The 16,255-nt window shown below is 44.2% G+C and overlaps 1 protein-coding gene across 1 annotated transcript; it reads left to right on the top strand.

Moving 5' to 3' along the window:
* The first annotated feature begins 4,598 nt into the window (after window positions 1-4,598).
* On the top strand, window positions 4,599-10,791 carry klhdc4 (kelch domain containing 4). The gene is made up of 13 exons (XM_037452548.2): window positions 4,599-4,830; window positions 5,056-5,147; window positions 5,503-5,581; window positions 5,798-5,896; window positions 6,193-6,329; window positions 6,563-6,655; window positions 7,662-7,824; window positions 7,922-8,000; window positions 8,121-8,329; window positions 9,149-9,377; window positions 9,471-9,653; window positions 9,838-9,972; window positions 10,436-10,791. The coding sequence occupies exons 1-13, from the start codon at window positions 4,732-4,734 to the stop codon at window positions 10,606-10,608; spliced, it is 1,770 nt and encodes a 589-aa protein (XP_037308445.2). The 5' UTR covers window positions 4,599-4,731; the 3' UTR covers window positions 10,609-10,791.
* The last annotated feature ends 5,464 nt before the right edge of the window (window positions 10,792-16,255 follow it).

Below are 16,255 nucleotides of genomic sequence, written 5' to 3'. Positions count from 1 at the left end.
CCCGGGCCGGTTGGCCGTCTGATTCAAACCAGCTTGTTTTCCTTTCCAAGGCCCCTGAGATCACAAACATTCGCTCAGTCCGTCCCGCTCCTGTCGTTCTGTGCCATGATCTTTAAGGTGTCTCTGGCAGGTTGGAGCAAGCCGGCGCAAACCTACGGACAAAAAGTGCATCTTATTTTATTTTCTCGCTTTGACGATTCATCGCGCATAGGTGAAAAATGTCATAACATCATTTTCTTTTTGTTAAATGGACGCAGAACATATTCATTTAATTTTATATATATATATATATATATATTTCCACTTGGTAAAAAACATTACATCATTAATACCAAGCAAAAGAATTGCAAAAAGATCAGACAAGTGTATTTTGATATATGAGGGAAGGACAAAGAGGTTGAGATTAGTCCTCGGTGTCTCGAGGCTGCCGGTGCTGTGGTGGGTAATGCCCTCAAAGAACATTCTTTAGCTGCATGTGAGCATCATGTGCTTACTATAAACACAGAAAAGCACTGAAAAGGGGTCGGTGATGCGGGGAAGAATGGCCTCTCCTTCAGCTTGAGAACATTAATGAACTAGTTGTGAGTGAGACAAATCCTCCAGGACTGTTTTCCCACTGCTTTATATTTAATAAATCATGACAACTTGTTACATAGGTAAGTCGGAAGGGAAGTGACTCGTAAAAAGCCACCTGACGATCTCTAAAGTTTCTGAGGCCACAAGTGAAATATGCAGTTTTTGACAACTGCTAACTAATAGTAACATAGAGTAACACAAATGGAGGCCCTTTGAAAAGGGTAATAAACAGTTGGTTTGGAACAATTTCTGCTTGAGAGGCCGGTAACTGAAGTCTAATCCGTTTAAAACAACTAGTTCAGTTGTGACTGGTTCATCAGAGCAGGCGTCTCAGAGCGAATGAAGCACAGCCTCGGTTTTATTCAACGAGCTGCAATCTGTAAAAGCGCTGTGGTGAACCGGGCTGGCTGTGTAAATGTAACACACCTATTGTGTCAAGTGAGTAAACACTGAGTCACTCAGACCTGCAAGGGCCACATACGGCTCTTTATCTGACTCACAGGGGGAACATGTTGGACCACAGATGTTTCACACCATACACAAAGCAGTTAATTAAGCTATTAACTCGTAGCAGGAATCAAACCGATGCTTTTACTGAGCCCGGTTTTGGCTTGACATCAGCGAGACAGGACGGACACGCATGTGTTTTTATGCTTATTGTTGTTTATGACGCTTGTTCACGATGCACCAGATTCTCTTTTGAAAAGCTCTAATCCCAGGCTGCTCAGTCCTGCTCGGGATTCACCCTCATGAAGAACACGCAGAGGGATCAGTGATACAATGAGACTAGCATAACAGGTTCAAAGTTCCTCCCAGCAACCTCAACTATTTCTTCTTTTTCCCACACCTCGCTGCTGCTTGTAGAGGCCATGTGAGAGGAAACTATGTCTACACATCTATACATCTACAGTTCTTCACACCTATGTGTCTAAACATCTATATCCTCACTGCAGGGAACACAAACGGGGGTTAGCTCTGGTTTTCACTTCCCGAAATGAACGCACAATTAAACACACATGCACTGGTAGCAGCATTGACACACTCCCGGGGGACACGCCATGAGGCTCACACAAGTTTTAAAGGAGCACAGAGGACTAAGACGTGCAAACACACAAACCCACCGACACACAAGGATACGAGATAAAAGAATAAAAGCAAAACACTGTGAGGCAAAGGGTAATTTTGATGACCCTCATCTTCTGATGTCGACATGTTTAATGCATTGAAGGACCAACTTTTAGCATTTATTGAGGTCTGTTGTCAGGAGATATTTCCATTGGTTCCGAAGATGCTGCAAAACCAAGTAAGTACACAGCTGGAGCCTGCAAATGTTAAAATAAGTACACCTCTAAATCTTACTAATTAACATTGTGTAATAAACAACAGTTGGTGATTATTCATGTTTAATAGAAGTTGGTCATTTAGAAATATTTTTACACATCTGTTTCTGATAGATTAAACCAGTGAGATGTAGCCTTTGAATTGGTAAACTTTACAATTGTAAATAAGTAAGACTCAGTTTTCCATGATGCTCCACAAATGACGTGAGTGTTGTCCCGCTCTGTTGTGTTTATTTAGCAACAGCCTCCATTGACAACCTCGATAACCACATTCTGGGTAATTTCTTGTCTCAGGTGTTGACATCGCTGCTCATCTTATCACTTCGCTCCTTTATTCCTTTCCCACCAGCATCAGTCACGACCAGGCGCTCAGTCTGACAGCCAGACGGCCCCGTGCTGAGGGCAGTATTGATGCAAGGATGCTGAGTCACTAATGCATTGAGTGTGTGTGTGTGTGTGTGTGTGTATTGATGCAGAGGGACACAGGTGTCAGACAGCCATCTGTTCTTCCGTCTTAATCGGAGTAAACAACATTTGTTCAGAGAATATTGCTCACGTTCTGGTTCACTGACCTGTGCTTGAAAAACTAGCTGCGTTGTCATGTGAGGTGATGTGAAGTCAGGTTGATTTAAAGTCTCGTCAAGTGTAATCCAAAACTTAAGTCAAGTCATTTCATTTGATTGCATCGAAATGCTAACATGGCTTTAGTGGTGATTGTAATGGCTAAAGTGACATCTGCATCTGTGGAAAACATCTGCTTTTCAAATGAGACAGCAAATCATTTATAGCACATTATTTGTTGCCATCAACAGCTTACATTCACAATTATTTGTACCAGGTTAATACACTAAAGTGCTTGTGTTCCACACATTTGCCTTCAGGGTTTCGAGCATGCATCCTGAACACATCAGTAAGTCTGCAGTCCCTGGAACATTGCTCACGGGCCCCTGCCTCACGGGACCCCACATGACTTCACCGAAAGGCTTTAGTGTGTCTAGCTCACTGGAAGAAGGTTGTTTTTTCTTATTTGGAACACACATTCATAAAATAAAATGAGATTTTTGTAATTCCTTTTGTCAAAGTCTTGCTTGGCCTGATCTGTAACAGTACAAGTGGAGTACCAGCCTCCCCAGCAATACCTCAACATAGATACAATGAATACACACACACACACACACACACACACACACATCCACAGATGCTCCCTGGGGCGCATTAGAAAAGCTCCAAAGGTTAGCAGTCCGGAGTGAGTTGTGGGCATATAGTCATGCACTGTTTGTGTGTGTGTGTTGGTGTGTGTAGTCTGTTGATGGGTTTGTGTGTCTGGGCTTTTCTGAGTCGTTATATACGCTGGGAAGGAAAATGAATATTACAATATGCTGACAGATGGTTGGAAAGAGCCGAAACCGACGGCTGAAACTGGCCTCGATGAATTTGTATGTCATTTCCAAACATCGCCTCCTCCTTCTTTAATCACCGTGAACAGATATGAAGGATAAGGCCTCCATTTAACCAGAGAGGGCCTTCAAAGGAGCTGATTACATAGATAAGACACAGATATGGTGAAAGCAATATAAAGAAAAGCAATCATTTGGCTGATAAATTAAATTCTGTAGTTGATAATATTTATCTAAAAAGAACGCCTTCCTAAAGATATCACTACCAATGTTTGAGGTATCGCTTTAATTGGACATTTAATCTTTTTGAGTGTCAGGCGCTAAAATATTTCCGAGTGTCTCAGAAGAGACACAATGCACCCTAACGCTTTGGTGAAATTGTAAAGCTGTAATTTTAGATAAACTGTCAGGGTTTAGAAGGACCGAATCATCACACATCAATCCTCTTCTGTTTATAATAAACAACAACATGGTTTGAATCCATCTTTTAGAAAAATTGATTATCTGACTTTCACTACCAAAGCATCTCATTTTAGCTGAATGACATTTTTATTAATGTTGCAGCTTCAGTTAGGAGGCCCTGCTGAGGGGCTGCATGGCCTGCACAGAGGGCTTTTAATAATAAACAAATGCCCCATCAAGGTGTCACGACACTTCCCTGCTCCTTGCAGCACTTGTGGTTTCTCTCTGTGACATTCCACACACTCTGAAGACAAACGAACACGTGTATTCAAACATGCGGACAGACGTCACGCTGAGTGTGTAAATGCTACCGGCAGCCATAGTTGTTGTCCCCATCTTTATCATCCCCATCATTGGACTGGTTAGAGCAGGTGTAACAGCTTTACAAGGAGAAACTAGCCTCAGCCCCAAAAGGATCTCGGGCAGTTTGTGTGGGCAGTTACTTACTGTGTAATCTGGGTCAATGGTGACCGATGCATCTTCTTGGCCTGGGGCCCTGGTCTGCCCTAATCTGTCCCTGAAAACATATGTATTTATACACACTCAAATGAAAACGTTCACTGTCATTACACTGTGTCCATTTTATGGGCATCGCAGCGGGGTCGTGAATACGTCTTCTCTTCTGGAGGAGCACTATAGCGAACTCTTCGTTACGCTTTTCTCTCTTGACGGAGATCGCAGAGGACACTCCATTAGTTTTAAACTTTTAAAAGCATTTTAAAGGGTCCTTTCGAGCGTTTCTTCCTCTGCAACGTAATGTAATGGCCACGTGCGTCCTCCCGTCGCTGGGGGGCGCTGTGACTCCTCCGCACCGAGCCTCCTACAGGAAGTCGATCGCCCTCGCGGGTGGAAACGCGTCGGCATTCGGCGTGCGTGTTTGTTTGGACTGTCCACGTGACACCGAGAAACAAGAGATTCAAACCCCCCGAAAGTCAACGACATCAATCGGTCCGGTCATGGGCAAAAAGGGCAAGAAGGAGAAGAAGGTGAAGGGGGCGGAGAAGACAGCTGCCAAGATGGAGAAAAAAGTTTCAAAGAGGTCCAAACGAGAGGAGGTAGCTGAACGTAAACGTTAACGTGGGCTGAACTGTTAAATTCATATTTGTTCCAACATCCCTGGCGTTAGCTCAGGCTTACCACCCATGCTAACTACATTAGTGTCAGGTACTAACAACTGTTTATTATGAGGAGGACTAGCTAGTGTTACTAATTTAAACATTGACAGGACCTCATACTTCATCTGTTCTGATCGCTTTCCATCCCTCCTCTTCTGTCTCCAGGAGGATTTGGAGGCTCTGATTGCTGAGTTTCAGAATCTGGATGCAACCAAGACCCAAGTTGTAGAGACGACATGTCCTCCTCCATCGCCGAGGTGAAACAATGCACCGCTTCCTCCGAGCTGCAAAATCAGCCGTCTCCCTTTGCTCTTTTAAACTTTGAAGATAGCTCTCAACTAGAACTGTATTTGTGATGATTGCCATGGTGTTATTATGCTAAAACGCTGATGTTAAGCAGGTATGATATTCACCATCCAGAAGGAAAATTTGATTTGAGCCCACTGATTGACTTGCAGCCCTTGGTTTATTTTCTCTATTCATTTGTTCCTGATCAAATCAGCAGATACATTTCTAGCTAAAATATAACATTTGCAGTTTTCACTGCACCAACTGAAACCCAGCCAAACCGGTTAGGTGTAGAGTGTCTGATGTCTTTCTGTGCTTTTGCAGATTGAGCGCTACTCTCTCCGCCCATCCCGAGAAAGAGGAGCTCATCCTGTTCGGAGGAGAATTCTTCAATGGAAGGAAGGTAGGGGAAGATACGCTCACAGGACACGACCAGTCGGCCCAATTTGGTGGCATTTACGAACAGTTGATCAACTGGGGGTTTGTCTGTTCAACATGGCCTCTCTGTCGCCTACGTTGTGCAAAATGCTTTTTAAGCTCATGCGCTTTGATGCACACTATTTGGTTTATTTATCCCCAAAAAGACGAGACAAAGACAATGCTGCCCTTTTCTTTGCAGACGTACCTGTACAACGATCTGTTTTTCTACAACATCAAGAAGAACAGCTGGGTGAAATCGGACATCCCCAACCCTCCTCCGCCCCGCTGCTCCCACCAGGTACGAGGATCCTGACCCTCAGCCTGTGTAACCTCTCAGCCGAATGTGTCCGTCTTATTGCATTATCATCAACTATGTGAGTTACTTCCACGTAAGCTGGAGCGGGGTTGATTGACTCTTTATGCTCCACTGTGGTTCTCCATTTATACCACAAGGGGGCAGACAGTTGTAGGGGAAACTTATCAGCCACTTTGTCACTAATTCCGTCTTGACATCCAAACTTTTGAATCTTGCTTTGTTCGAACACCCCTCACCCCGTCCCCTCGTCTCGGATCCTCCCTCCCGTCCCTCCTCAGGCGGTGGTAGTTCCCCAGGGTGGGGGTCAGCTCTGGGTGTTCGGGGGTGAGTTTGCCTCTCCAAACGGGGAGCAGTTCTACCACTACAAGGACCTATGGGTGCTGCACCTGGCCACACACACGTGGGAGAACATCAAGTGAGTGCAGGGGGTCATTCAAAGAGACGTAGGGATGAAGGGAAGGCGTCACGGTGGAGATGATAATTGGCAGAGGGAACGTTTTACAGGGTTCTGAACTAATATTTATTTCAATTACTTATTTTTTCATGTAATGTGTTATCAGAAAAAATACTTTTAGATATTGATTTAACAAGTACACATAGGTGCACATGGTGTTTTTCAGGTTTTACCCTCTCTTTTTTGCTCCCCAGGGCGCCCGGTGGTCCACCAGGTCGCAGCGGCCATCGCATGGTCCTCAGCAAGAAGCAGCTGCTGGTGTTTGGAGGTTTCCATGAGAGCACCAGGTGGGCAGAATGATAAACGATCCCAGTGTGTCTGTGATGGAGTGGAGGGTGGACCAGTAACATCTCTGATTGCATCCGTACCTCCTCATGAATGAGCATGGCTTATCCTGCACCCTGATCAGTTATCTGTCTTAAATACATTGAATGTGATAAATGATCCCCAGGGACACACGTGCACTCAGTGAATGAGCGAATCATTCTTTAATAAGTGTGACTATTAGTGGTAGTATGAAAAAACTCAACTCAAATCTGCAGTAATTAGGTCAAATTAGGATGCGAAACAAAAGTGACACAAACTCCATGGAAATGATGAGATATAGGCAGCGATTTGCTGTGTTTCAGCTCATTGTTTTGCTCTTATGCAACGGGACGGTTCAACAAAGTTAGCGACTCGCTGGTGAACCTAATTACTATATTGACTTATTATACAATATCTGGACATGAGCTCAATAGCTTTTATGCTATCGACGTTTCACCCACAGCTGTGGCGTTTTGTGCTTGACACAATGAGCGGAGTGTTGTTGTTGCTTCTTTCTAGCTTATATCTAACAAGCTGAAACTGAGGTTGTCTGTGAAATGAAATATTCTTTATCACCGTCTGCCATGTTTGATTTTTATTTAAGTGCATGTTCAGAGTCAAAGAGTCTATTTTTTCAGTGAGAGGTATGCATTTTTTTCCTCCAATTTAGATGAGTTAATGTCGTTAAGAATTAAAAGCTAATTGATCTTTGAAAGGGTGGTCATGTACTATTTTACTATTTTATTATATGGGGCACAAAAATACTTCATTATAGGCAACATAGACATGAAAAATATCAAAAAGACTTGATAAAATCTAAAATGATAGCACATCTTGGACTTTTTGGTTAAATTCCTGTGTGATATGGATCTTGTTCTGGAGAGTGATCAGCTGACTCTTTGCAATGTGTGACAAAGTCAACAGTCCTCAGGCTCTTAAATGTATTCATGTTGTGGTTTGGTCTAACTCCGCCCCCTCCCCCTGCAGGGATTTCATCTACTACAATGACGTCTACTCCTTCTCCCTGGACACCTTCTCCTGGTCACGCCTCGCTCCATCAGGCTCCGCCCCCTCCCCGCGCTCCGCCTCTCAGATGACCTCCACGCCCGACGGCATGGGAGTCGTCATCTACGGGGGATACTCCAAAGTGGTGTGTGTGTGTGTGTGTGTGCTTGTGCCCTTCTTCCCGTGCTCATAATGCATTGTGCTTTGTGATGCGGTGGCCTGATTGTGTACGTTTCATATAGCGAGTCAAGAAGGACGTCGACAAGGGCACCATCCACTCCGACATGTTCCTTCTCAAGCGAGAGGGTAAAGATGGCCAAGGTACGCACTGACCGAAACAACAGAACTCCCCCAGCTTTCATGCTCATGGTTATCTCATTGTGACTGAACCCCCCACCCCCCCCGAACCACCACCACTCAACGCATTCCCCCGTCCTTCAGAGAAGTGGTCGTGGTCCAGAGTGAGCCCCTCTGGCAACAAGCCCCCTCCCCGCTCCAGTTTCTCCATGGCGGCGGGCCCGGCTGGCCGGGCGGTGCTGTTCGGGGGGGTCTGTGACGAGGAAGACGAGGAGACGTTGGAGGGCGACTTCTACAACGACCTCTACCTGTACGACGCGCTGAAGAACCGCTGGTTCCCCGGCCTGCTGAGGGTAAGCCCCATGGGCCGCAGGGCCCCGCTGAGTGAGTGAGGGTCCAGGTGGTTCCTATAGATGAGGAATAAAGACGATACGTGCAAATCTTTTTTGGGGGGGAGAGTTATGTGACTAAAGCAAGTCTTACTGCTCTTGTACTCCTGGACAGTGTTGAGGAGGATACTTTTTAAACGTATTCCCATACAGAATACATGCCCCCAAATGTAATCTGTAATAATCTGAGTATTGTATTCTGAATACTTGGATCACTTCCACTTTTACATTTTATAAGTGTAGGAATGCAGGCATCAAATCCTGCTTGCTGTACAGGCCTCTTCTGCTGTGTTCTTCGGTTCCAACTGGCTGAATGTGTTGGGCCCAAGTCTAACATCTTTGTGTTTGTAGTCTGCATACTAAATCGAACCGCAGTTTAAGCGAACACGAGCTCACTTTAGCTATCGTTAACTCCGGGGCTCATGAATCAGCACGTAGGAGAAAGTAAAGTCGCGCAATAAAACTATAAAATAGCAAGGTGACCAGTAAAACTATAGTCAAGTATTTCAGTTTGAATCATTTAAATAATATTTTTAATAGTTTTATTGTTATGTTTTCTTAAACAAACTTTAAGGATAAATGTCTAAACTTTATCACGATGAAGGCCACAAGCTGCTCCTGAAGAAGCCACACGTTTAAAGTTACCAGTCATAAAATGTCTGGGGCTCTGATTCACACCAAAATGAATACCCGACCACTGGTTGAAAGCATCCCCGCTCAAGGGAGCCGCCAGTCAACTGCAGGGTGTCGACGCTTCGACTTATTTATCCTTTTCGTTTCCAGGGAAACAAGTCAGAGAAGAAGAAACGCAGAAGGGGAAAGAAGGCTGGAGCAGAGGGGGAGGGGGCAGAGAGGAGGGAGGAGGAGGAGGAGGCACCACAAGGACCCACTGAGGTCATCAAGGAGATTGTCAATGAGGATGGCACAGTGATGACCATCAAGGAAGTGATCCGTGGAGCTCAGGAGGATGAGGAGGATGAGGAAGAAGACGAAGAGGAGGATGAGGACGATGGCAAGATTACACTCGCACACTAAACACATTTAAGATGACAGAAGATGAAGATGGGTTGCACAATCAGCTTTCTTTTTTATTGAAATATTTCAGCCTCGGCCCCTCTGGTGGAGCCCTGCGCCAGGTGCAGCGCCATGGCAACGGTGCGTCAAGGCAAGCTCTTCCTCTACGGAGGGATGTTCGAGATCGGCGACCGCCAGTTCACCCTGAACGACTTCTACTCGCTGGACCTCAACAAGATGGACCAGTGGGAGGTTCTGGTGGAAATGGACCCAAGTGAGTGCAAAAAGAGACAAGTCAAAATCACACATAGGTGAAATAATACACAAAGATAGGAGCAATTGTATCAAATGTATTGAGTGTTTCGATCGCCCTAAAGCAGCTTGTTGGAATATGATGAGCGTGAGGAACTTTGCGAGCTTTCATTTAATTTTTTGTTTTTTTTTAATGCGATCCACAGAGACACAGGAGTGGCTGGAGGAGTCTGAGTCAGAGGAAGATGAGGAGGAGGAGGAGGAAGAAGAGGCCAAAGGAGCAGAAGGGCATGAAGAGGAGGAAGAGGAGGAGTCTGGAGGGGACGGCGAGGATGATGAAGGTGAGGGATTATTGTCCCCTTTCACTTTCTTATAATGATCACTCTATAATGGTCACGTCACACTATTCATAACGAGATCAGAATGCTTGTTACCTGATAAGACAAAGTATTATATGATACCTTATTATAGAAGATAAACCAACCTCACCGATGCATGAAATAAGCTCTTCACACAATGGTGACTAGATCCTAAATGTAGATTCCAAAATAAATCAACATCTTTTGTCTTAAGTATATTGTCTGTTATTAACATATATTCAAATATAAAATTCCTGGTGTTTCAAGCTAAATGCTAATACATAATGTATTAGCATTTAGCTTGCAGTGTCAACAACACCATGCTGATGTTAAACGTAAACCCATCTTAGTGTATAATGTTAGCATGCTAACTTCCTTCATCAGGTTGGTTTAAACCCAAGCATTGGGTGTCCCCAGCATATTTAACCTCTACGTGTGTTTCCAGATGAGGAGGATCACCCCGCAGTGCAGGAGGGGGAGATGGTGACGGATTACCAGACCCGCACAGAGCAGTACTGGACAGGACTGGCACGGGCCAACATGGGCGCCGACGCCAAGGACAAAAAGGTGGCCAAGGTCGCCCTCGCCATGGCCAAAGTCTTCTTTGAAGACCAATAGTTGCATGCGAGTGTGTGTGTGTGTGTGTCTGTGTGTGTGTGTGTTCATAAAGCCTTATGGCTGTGTTTATATTAGACCTTTTTTTAAACGTGTTCTTTGAACTGTGCTACAAATATTAAGTAATGCAAATTGACCTTTTCATCATGTTAAAAAACGGCTAAGAAAATTAAACATGAAAATATGGACCGTTTAATTTGTGAATTTTTCGTCCCATTGGAAGGAAGCTTGTGGTTTTGTTGAGCACCGTTCCTTCATATTGAACACAAAAATGTAACTTATATGAGATGATATCTGAAAGGAAGAGGATAACTGTGATCCTTTTAAAAATTGGATTGCATCAGGTACGTCGGCCCTCCCCTCTACAACCGGCACATCGATCGGCACCAGCAGTGTGTACTGCAGTAGGAACATTTTAGTAGAAGCAAGTCCTTTTTTAAGTTCTGGGCTCTCTTCGGAGATCAGCCGACGTTGCTCAACGTAAATGTACATTTTTTAAATGATCCACGTCAGTGTATTAGCTGGAATCCTTATGGCTAAATGTTACTACATAATGCTAACACAATTACAGTGATAATGCAAGCTAATGCGTAGCATGCTAAACCTGTGATGAGTACAATGAATCATCTGGGGACCATGATCACTTCATTGCGACTTCACAACTGGCTGTAAACACAACGTTGACGTAATATTATGTAAAGTTAATATTGTGCATGTGTTGGCAAACGACTCAACACACCGAGCAGATCCAGACTTACAGTAAAACTCATTTGCACTCAGGTTTCAAGAATTTACTCTTTTGGTTCAGTTTGTGTGTGAACCAGCAAGGCGCTAACTTTTGATCGATGAACTTATTCATGAGATCATTGTTGGTGTGATAATATTGATTAGTGCAGTTTCAAAGTTCCGCAAGGATGAATTTTGTTCCCATGTTTCTCTGCAAGACAACACTGTTACACCCTTTATGATAAACATGATCCTTTCAGGTTCAGGACGACTTCAACAATCGGTTATTCAAAGTGAAGACGTATCCAAAAAACGTATCTATTAGGGGTAATTCAAGTCAACCCAAGTGTGTTAGAAACGCACCACTTAACAGGTAGGAGGCTAAGTTGTATCACGGAGTACGGAAAACGTGTCCCAAAGCAGTGAAGCTAGAATGAAACCATTCTGTCGTATTTCTCCTCTCTTCCATCTGTCCAGCCAAGTCGTCAAGTTCCTTATAACGAGACAGCTGGTTGTCGATTTGCTGATTGGACGCTTCCCCCCCCCCCCCCCCATCCCCTTCCCGCAGATGCCTAGCAACACAACATGCCTGAGTTTTACTCCTCTACCAAAAGTGGGAGGACCAGGAAGAGAGAGCCAGGTGAGCTGAGGGGAGGAGATGGGACGGCGGCAGCAGGGGAGGAAAAGGAAGAGAAGGAGGAGGAGGAGGAGGAGGGACACAAAGACATCAGTCACTGCTGGGAGCACCAGCCTATCCCCCTGACCTATTTTACCCTCCATCAGCAGTCTGAACGAGGGATGAGAGGAGGCTGATGAATAATAGAAGAGAGGGAGAGATGGATGCGAATGAGGCTGCCTCCCTCTCGTTCGCTCTCCCTCCTTCACCCCCCCTCTCTCTTCCCCTTTCTTTCTACCCCCCCCCCCCTTTCTTTTTTTCCATCCCGCGACCCCCTTTTTTATTTTAACTCTTGGACAAGAAAAGATTTTATAAATAACTAAAGAGCGGAGAGGTTTTTTGGGGGTTTGCTTCTGACGTGGGGGGGGGGCACGGAGCGAGCAATCGTCAGAGATACGTCAGTCGTTGGTGTGAGCGAGAGAAATCTCGGGATATGTTTGCCAGCTTGTCTGAACTCAAAGTCGGGCTCCGTATTAAGTGTGTCGAAGAGCTGAATCACTTCTGGCTGACATCATGGATACGATTCCTTACACAAAGTCCTTTTGATCCTACGGGGTTCTGTTCCAAGGCTGGTTAAACGCAAAGAAACATTTAAACATCCGTTGTCTGATTGGTCTTTTTGTTCCAATTCTACCCCGGAGATTATCAGCTGCCAGATTGTCCGTAACTGTCCACACTGAAATGATCACACAGACGAAAGCGACCATTGGAGCCTGAGGTACACGCGCGTGTTACTGTAAATCACACTTTGATTTCAAGCATTCATGAAAGAAGCTCATTGGCTTCAACTGCGACTGTACCTTGTATTTTCTGCTGTTGATGAGTCCCTCGTCGCACCCCACCCTCCCTTTTCTTATCCCACATCAGAAGGAAAGGCAACTGGGCCAAACGACATTTTGAAACTGAATGGAACAAACAAACAGATGCATCTGTGACCACGCTGTGGTCGGCCAGGTGTGAGCAGGTATAATTCAGCTTCCATCTTCTCTAGAGCTCCTTTCTAATCCTTCACACAACTATTCACCAATATTAGTGTGTACTAATGAGAATATTCCTTCTTATTTCCTACAATATTACGTTGTACTCATGCAACTCAACATTGCATTGCTGCATTGAATTAAAGTGCAGAAGGAACTATATTTTCCCTATTTTACAGATGTAATTAAAGAGTAAAGGTTGACGATTGGTTTATTACAGGAAACAATCCTGTATTTGTTTGACCCACCTCCCTACGAGGAATTCTGTGGACTATGATAAAAAATACATTTGAGAAAAAAACAACAAAGGGAACGTGTTTCCCTCAAAACGTGACAACGCACTTTGCTTATACGGGAATATCGTTTTAGGAGACCAGTCTGAAGGACCCCCTCATCCATAACGCCTCGGTGATGACTGACTGCTCTGAACGTCCTGTAAACCTTAAACCTCAAACATGTTCCAACATGACAGACAATTTCCATGTGCATGTCTGACATATAATGGCAATAAACGTTTCCTGATTCATGATTCATGACATGTGGAAAGCTCTGTTCATTGAATTTATTTTTTAATGTCACAGTGCCTTCCCTTCAACATTAATCCCATCCGAGTAAAGAGTTAAAATTGTGACACACGTAAGTTAAACGGGTTAAATGTAAAACGAAGGCTCCGCTTTTTTTAAATGCATTAACCCGGGAACCCTGGTCCATGTTGGTGTGTTCCCTCTGTACGGAGGATGTCATGGAGCTGTGTGCCAGACGCTCGTGTTACTAACTTTTTTTAAATTCCTAATCCCTCTGTTGTGGTCAGGAAGTCACAGTAACTACCCATCGTCCCTCCCGTCCTCTGTCACCTTGTTTCCTTCTCTCCCCCCTCCCTCCCTCACCTCTCTACTATCAGTGTTTAGAGGGCTAAACCTTAATCCCTGGTTTTACAGTGATTTTATTACTGTAATCTGGGCAGGAATTGGTTTAGCTCGGGCTGCGAGGAGGAGGGAAGGAGGACGGGGAGGAAGTTTAAGAGGGGGAGGATAAGAGGACAGTCAGGGACAGATAGCAGGGGACAGACGATTAATTCGATTGATATCATCTGGCATTTCCTTTCTGCCCACATTGATCACAAACAGATCACGATCATCACAGCACTTTTTAAAAACCAAACAATGTGTACCAACAGAAGAGAAGAACGCAGTTTTATAAGTGCACGTTCAAGTCAGGAAGGCATTCCCAAAATATTGATGCCATCTGGAAATACGCAGTTTTCTTAATGCACGTATGGGTCAACATGTCGGAAGTTTAAATAGCAAGCAACGAAGCAGCTTCTGTGAGGCAGATCTGAAGCTTTGCCTCGGTGGGTTATGTTGTTCTTTTTTTATAGTTGTTGGAAAACAGAAAAGATCGGGGCTCTTTGGCTATTGAGCCACTGTAGTCCCCCAGTAATGATTGAGTTTATAGTCCCGAGTTTCAAGTCTTCAATACAGAACGATCTTCATCTGGTGAATCGTTGTCCCCTTTAGAGTCAGTTAGATATGAAGTGGAGTTTGCTTTAGCACGTGGCTGCCTCGTGATTGACAGGATGCCACCTTTCAGTGAGAGAGCTAAGCGACACCTTCACGGTGGGTTTTCAGTACATCAAAGTTAACTGTATACTGTTTAGTGACCTAAAACATGTTATCCATTTAGCTCCATCCGCTTGTGGTTGCCAAGATGGCGACCGACAAAAAAACCAAACTCAAAGCGTCACAAAGGAAGTCTACAAACCAATGATGACCACGTCCACTTCTTGTTGCAGGGTGTAGACTAGCCTAGCATTAAGTATGTCTCCCCGCGTAGTTGTTGGACTGAGAGTACGTCTACGAGCATGTTTCATTTGGTCCCAATGCATCCCTGACTGGCTTGCGTTTGTACCATTTGTAGCATCCAATTACAATCACGCCCCCCAAAGCATTTTAACCAAAGGCATGAAAAGGAATCGGAGGCTGACCGCTGCGTACAACCATCACCTGTTTTCCTCAAACCTCCCTTTTCTCTTCATGAAACTGTTTAGCACTAAATATCCTTTTAGAGGAAACTGAAAGCTTTAGGGAAATTGGAATGTGCTGTTGGAAAAGTTACCCAACAATTTGCTGAAACAAAATATACTCGTATTCTTTTCTTCCCAGAAGCAAGTCCCTGGTTTACGTAGTTTCAAGCAGCTACTGATTTCGCTCCCATAGAAACCTAACAAGCCCAGAGCATTGTGTAGTGTAACAGGAGTACTGTTTCTTGAAAGAGATGTTGCTGTAGAAAACCTACATTTGAATACCTGAAGCACAAAAACTTGGGACTATTAAGCCAGAACCTGCAGTCACGAAGCCTCGTTCGGCTCCATGTTTTATTAATAATAATAATAATAATAATAAATCGAACTTGTATAGCGCCTTTTTGGACACTCAAAGACGCTTTACATGGGGGAAAAAAACAAAAAAGGCGGTTTACGAAAAAGCTAGTTTGAACAGGTGGGTTTTGAGCAGTTATTCATCGGTCAACCAGAACAGAGCCACTTTTCTTTAAATCAATAGGCCTACACCTACACCAAAAACAGTGACACGGAGACGCCATGTGTCCTCCTGGGTCTCCATCTTTTATGCTACACGTTTTTGTATTTTAAAAACAAAGGTCTTGCCCAGAGTGCTAATATTATTGCAAATGCAGCAGACACCTGGCTTATATATCTGAGGGTTAAAGAGGACATGGATATGTACTAAATACTTAAGGGAACTCAGAGATAATGCAAGGTGAATTGCAATTACAATTCTGCCTGACTTTGTTCTTGATGGGCGTGGAGTACAAGGTGACCACTTGCAAATGTAAATCAACAAATTGGCGTGCAAGGTTTTGATTGAGGTGTTTCAATAATCCCTTCTTCCCTTCCTACCCTCCTATTTTTGACCCCCTTAGACCACAACCCTCTTCGTGCTCAACCTTCCTTTTTGCACACCTGTATGGTGACTGCATGTTGCACAGCCGTGTTTTTAATGCAGGGGCTAAATCTGTCCACAGATTTTTGAAACCCTGAATACTCACAAACAAACTCACTTGTTGAGAACAGTACCTTGCTACCTTAATATTGTTAACGTTGCTAAGTATAGTTCAACAATACCCATGTGCACAAGAGTTAGATGAGAAGTCAGGAGTCAATTGGCTATCATATTGCGGATATTGCAAGTTTGGTCTATTCAAAAGGGCAAAATAAAGAAATCTTTACCAACACATTTAATTCTTTGAGTTC

Source organism: Pungitius pungitius, chromosome 6, assembly GCF_949316345.1.
Source record: "Pungitius pungitius chromosome 6, fPunPun2.1, whole genome shotgun sequence".
NCBI classification, from domain to species: domain Eukaryota; kingdom Metazoa; phylum Chordata; class Actinopteri; order Perciformes; family Gasterosteidae; genus Pungitius; species Pungitius pungitius.
The sequence above is the reverse complement of the archived record's forward strand: the minus strand, read 5'-3'. Positions and strand labels throughout refer to the sequence as shown.